This window comes from Austrofundulus limnaeus, unplaced genomic scaffold (assembly GCF_001266775.1).
Source record: "Austrofundulus limnaeus strain Quisiro unplaced genomic scaffold, Austrofundulus_limnaeus-1.0 Scaffold8, whole genome shotgun sequence".
Classification (NCBI taxonomy): Eukaryota; Metazoa; Chordata; class Actinopteri; order Cyprinodontiformes; family Rivulidae; genus Austrofundulus; species Austrofundulus limnaeus.
The window spans coordinates 3993741-3998589 of record NW_013952410.1 but is presented as its reverse complement, the minus strand read 5'-3'; the positions used below and the strand labels follow the sequence as shown (position 1 = coordinate 3998589).

The 4849-nt window shown below is 42.4% G+C and overlaps 1 protein-coding gene across 1 annotated transcript in view; it reads left to right on the top strand.

The window, feature by feature from the left end:
- LOC106511880 (insulin receptor) overlaps positions 1-4703 on the top strand; it is a gene marked incomplete at its 3' end in the record, with an annotated part of 79145 nt that extends 74442 nt beyond the window's left edge. The window contains 4 exon segments of the mRNA XM_014000609.1: positions 962-1191; positions 3654-3764; positions 4328-4490; positions 4574-4703. Coding sequence (XP_013856063.1) covers positions 962-1191; positions 3654-3764; positions 4328-4490; positions 4574-4703 — 634 coding nt within the window.
- Positions 4704-4849: the final 146 nt, after the last annotated feature.

The following is a 4849-nucleotide window of genomic DNA, read 5'->3' as shown; positions in this document are numbered from 1 at the left end:
AATCTATGGCAGCAACATTTATAATTGAACCACTTCAGTTTTTTTGGAGGGAAAATTTTTCCCATTCTTGTTTGATGTTGGATTCAAGCTGTTCAATAGTTCCGGGTCTTCATTTCTAGATTTTTCATTTCTAGATGCACCAAATGTTTTCAGGTAGTGGCAGGTCTGGACTGYAGGCAGACCAGGTCAGCAGGTGGTTGAGCATCATCTTGCTGAAACAAGAACTTCTCTGAAAACAATATAATCCAGGGAGCGTATGTTATTTTTAAAACCTGTTTTAATTTTTTTGCCTTTCCCTTGTGCTTGAATCTGCTTATGCCAGAGTCACTAATGCACCCCTATGTCATCAGAGAGGCAGGACTTTCAACTGTGCACTAATAACAGGCTGGATGACCCATCTCTTCTTTTCATATGTAGGATGGATCTGTGGGTTCCAAGAAGAAATTTAAATTTTCAGTTTTTGAATTTGCCTCGGTGTATTTTAAAGCGGATTTGGTCCAGATAAAACAGAGGGTTTTCACATATGGCTTTTTCTTTGCATGACAGAGCTTTAACCAGCAGTTTTGGGTGGTTTAGTGAGCTGTGTTTACATTGATTGTCATCCTTGTCTTTTGAGCACAGAAATTTCTCCAGATTATCTAAATATTTTGATGATATTAACTGTACATGGTAGGTTATTCAAAGTTATAAAATTTATATCGAGGAAGATTATTCTGAAATTGTTCCATAATTTTTAAACATATTTTTCTTCAAACTGGTGAACCTCCGCTCATCTTTACCCTTTATATACCCACTGTTCTAACTGACCTGTTGGTTGGGTTCATGGGATTTGCAGATCTGTTTTTATTTGCATTTTACACCCCTTTTTGTGTTTGTTACTCATGTGAGGATATTTAAAAGAAAAGGTGTTGCACTATTTGTAGGTAGCAGATTTTAGGTCCTTTTGTCTGTTTTTGCGTAGTGTACGTTCCTGATGATTGGGAGGTGCCTCGGGAGAAGATCACGCTGCTCAAAGAGCTGGGTCAGGGCTCCTTCGGCATGGTGTACGAAGGCATCGCTCAAGACATCGTCAAAGGAGAGCCGGACAGTCGCGTCGCCGTCAAGACGGTCAACGAGTCGGCCAGCCTGCGAGAGAGAATCGAGTTCCTCAACGAAGCCTCGGTCATGAAGGCCTTCAGTTGTCACCACGTGGTATGGATCACCCTCTTTTTAAAACTGCATTTCAGCAATAATCTCCTGAGGCAGCTGTCMGTGCGCTCATCAGCTACAGTTTATCAGCGAGGGACTCAGAGGATCATGACTCGACTTGTTGTGTTGAAGCTGCCACATAGACACCCAGTTTGACTCCCAAACACATTTTCACACTCRGCAAGCGATTGTGACTGCCATCACGCTTTCATTACATGACCTACTAAGCAACAATTAGTGCAACATGTTGTGCTGTCGGCAGTGTTGTAGTCAAGACCACCTAACCCGAGACCAACTCAAGACCAAGACCACAGTGTATTGAGACTGAGACAAGACCAAGACTTTTAGGGTTTGAACCAAGTCGAGACCAAGACCAAGGGAGGGCGAGACCGAGACAAGACCAAGACTTTTAGGGTTTGGACCAAGTCGAGACCAAGACCAAGGGAGGGCGAGACCGAGACAAGACCAAGACCAGATAAATAAAATGTTTCCTAAAAGATGGAGTATTGTGTACACATGTACAGTGGGGAGTATTTAGATCTCATAGTTGAGGTCTAACTATGATGTCAATCACAGGCCTCTCATCTTTTTAAGTTGGAGAACTTGAACTATTGATGCTGACTAAATACTTTTTACCCACTTTATGTAGAGCTAATATTGACTAAATCTTTGTGTGAGGGCAGAGAAAATAATTTTGCTACAGAGGCAGTGACTAAAAGTTTGACGTTGCCCCCAGTCTCTGAAAGTGAAGTGCTGCCGAATGTACAAGTTGCTTTATGTTTTCTCCTGGTTGTTATTCTTTTACAATGATATTATTTATGAATAATGTAGCCAAACTTTTTTACTTAAAATTTTGAAGACATCTTCTACCGCTTCCAGAGAACCACAGTTCACTTTCTGGGAGTGCTGCATGTGAGTGACGGCAGGTGCAGATGGGTGACAGCCGCTAACAAAAATACATAAATAGCAATAATTCAGGTTTGGATTTGAATCAGTAGCTACATTTTAAATCCAATGAAAGTAAGATTGTTAACAAATAAATTGGACAATAATATGGCTATTTAGTTATATTTCCACAGYTGTGGTCTTGACTGGTCTTGAAACAAAATTCTGAGTCCTCAATGTCCGAGACCGAGACAAGACCGAGTACAAATGCTGTAGAGTCCGAGACAAGACCAAGACCATCAAAAACTGGTCTTGAGACCGGTCTTAAGACCAAGACTGGTTTCAAGTACTACAACACTAGCTGTCGGCTGTGCAAACTCATGTTGAGATAAGAGAGTTTTATTATTAACCACGTGAAGACAAGAGAATTCTCATTTTTGGTGCGTTGATTTATTCACATGTGAATAGTCAGCAGTGTTGGTGTCACACTGTTCTCTGAAAGCTTTTATATGTAACACATGAAAAGTTACTGACTGTAGAGATTTACTAATCCGTAGTTAGATATAAGCCAACAAACACATCGAACTGAGGATTATGTCACAAAGTAGTGTGTGGAGAAGTGATGAAAATGTTTGCAATAATTTGGCAAAATATAACGAATAAATATTTTATCTACGAGTTGTTTGAATGAAATGTCTGAAATATAATCTTGAAGAATTTTTTTGAAAACTTTTTTTAGGATTACCTACAAAAAATATGATTTTTAAGCAGAAAAGACTTGATTTTTTTTGTCATTTTACCTGCGAGCTAGCAAAGCGTTTTCTATTCTTTCCAGCTGGTAAATCTTTGCCTACGTCCAAATTYAGGGACTGCGTCCTTTGAAGGACCCGGTCTACATGGACCGAGTCTTTTGTCGACCCCAAAGACCGTAAGAAAGTGTCTGAATTTGAACGGTCTTTATTCACGCCATTACCCTGTCGTATGTCCTGTCGTGGAGCAAGCGTGAGGGCACTAAACAGAAGCGACGAAGATTGACATTAGATAAATATTAATATTATAATTTAGCAAAATTACCTTACAGGCAATACTTAGAACTAAGGGACCTGCTGTATGAGCTCGTTTGATTTCTGACATGAATATTTTAATAACTGTTAGCGCAAATGTAAAGGATCCATCAGACCTGTCCCTCATATCGGGGGGAAAAGTAGGATGCATTTGTTGGCTGCAAWTGCAGGAGTCTTTGAATTTGGACAAGTTTTGGTGCATATAAGTGATGTAATTGACCTTCGAAAGATGCAGCCCCTGAATTTGGACACAGTTTTTATATCCGAGAACCGTTTGAGGTTTCTTCTTCATAAAGACGTTAAAAATTCCTCATCAGAAAAACCTAAAGATAGGATACAAACCAAATATCGATGAGTTATCCTGATCAGGAAGACAAATCAAGGCAAGTCTCTGGAACCACTCATGAATGTGCTCAGGTCATTTTAACCAAATTTGACTCAATCCTCAGTTTGCACGATATGCATTCCTTCAAAGAATGATGGTTTCATTTGTTTTGTCTGTTTTCTTTTTTGCAGGTGCGTCTGTTGGGAGTCGTCTCTAAAGGTCAGCCCACCCTGGTTGTGATGGAGCTGATGATTCACGGTGACCTAAAGAGCTACCTGCGGAGTCTGAGGCCAGACTCTGAGGTAGGTCCTTTTTGTTTATCTTCTTATGCAAGGGAAAAAGAAGAGAAGAAAGCCCAGAAAAGCCCTGAAATGATTAAATAAAGAACAATGACATGGAAAAAAATGTCCCGATTGCAGACGATAACCACAGTAAAAGATCTTTACTTGTGAGATTTTCCCACTTAGCTGTATTTCAATGTATACGAGCAGCCAAAATGATCTTCCTTGTCAGTCTCAGTCTTAGAGATGGGATGAGGAGCTCTGTCATCCGGGGGGAGGTTTGAGTTGAGCCGCTGCTCCTCTGCATCAAAAGGAGTCAGTTGAGGTGGTTCATCTGATTTTGACGCCTCCCTTTAGAGGTGTTCCGGGCACGTTCGAATGGTAGGAGACCCTTGGGAAGACCAGGACTCGCTGGAGGGATCGTGTGTCCTCTCTGATGTAGGAATACCTCAGGGTCCTCCAGGACGAGCTGGGAAGAGGGATGCCTGGGTTTCTCTCCTAGACCTGCTGCCTYCGCGACCCGAATGTGGACAAGCAGCGGACATGGAGACTGTATTTATTAATTTTCTTTGTGTGGTTTACAGAACAACCCGTCAGGCTCCCCACCTCCGACTCTAAAGGACATGCTGCAGATGGCAGCAGAAATCGCAGACGGCATGGCCTACCTCAACGCCAAGAAGTTCGTCCACAGAGACCTGGCAGCCAGAAACTGCATGGTGGCCGAGGACTACACCGTCAAGATCGGAGGTACGGGCTATTGTGTTCGCTTTGTTCGCTRTGTTCTCATGTCGTAATCTGTCTGACTCGTGCTTTGTCTCACCCGCTGTCAGACTTCGGCATGACTCGGGACATCTACGAGACGGACTACTACCGTAAAGGAGGGAAGGGTCTGCTCCCCGTCAGGTGGATGGCTCCAGAGTCTCTGAAGGACGGAGTCTTTACAGCCCACTCTGACTGCTGGTAGGTCACACCTCAGCAACAACCATCTGTGAAGGTTTTATCATTCTGAGTGCACACCTGGAACATGTCACCACATCTGTGTGTGTGTGTGTGTGTGTGTGTGTGTGTGTGTGTGTGTGTGTGTGTGTGTGTGTGTGTGTGTGTGT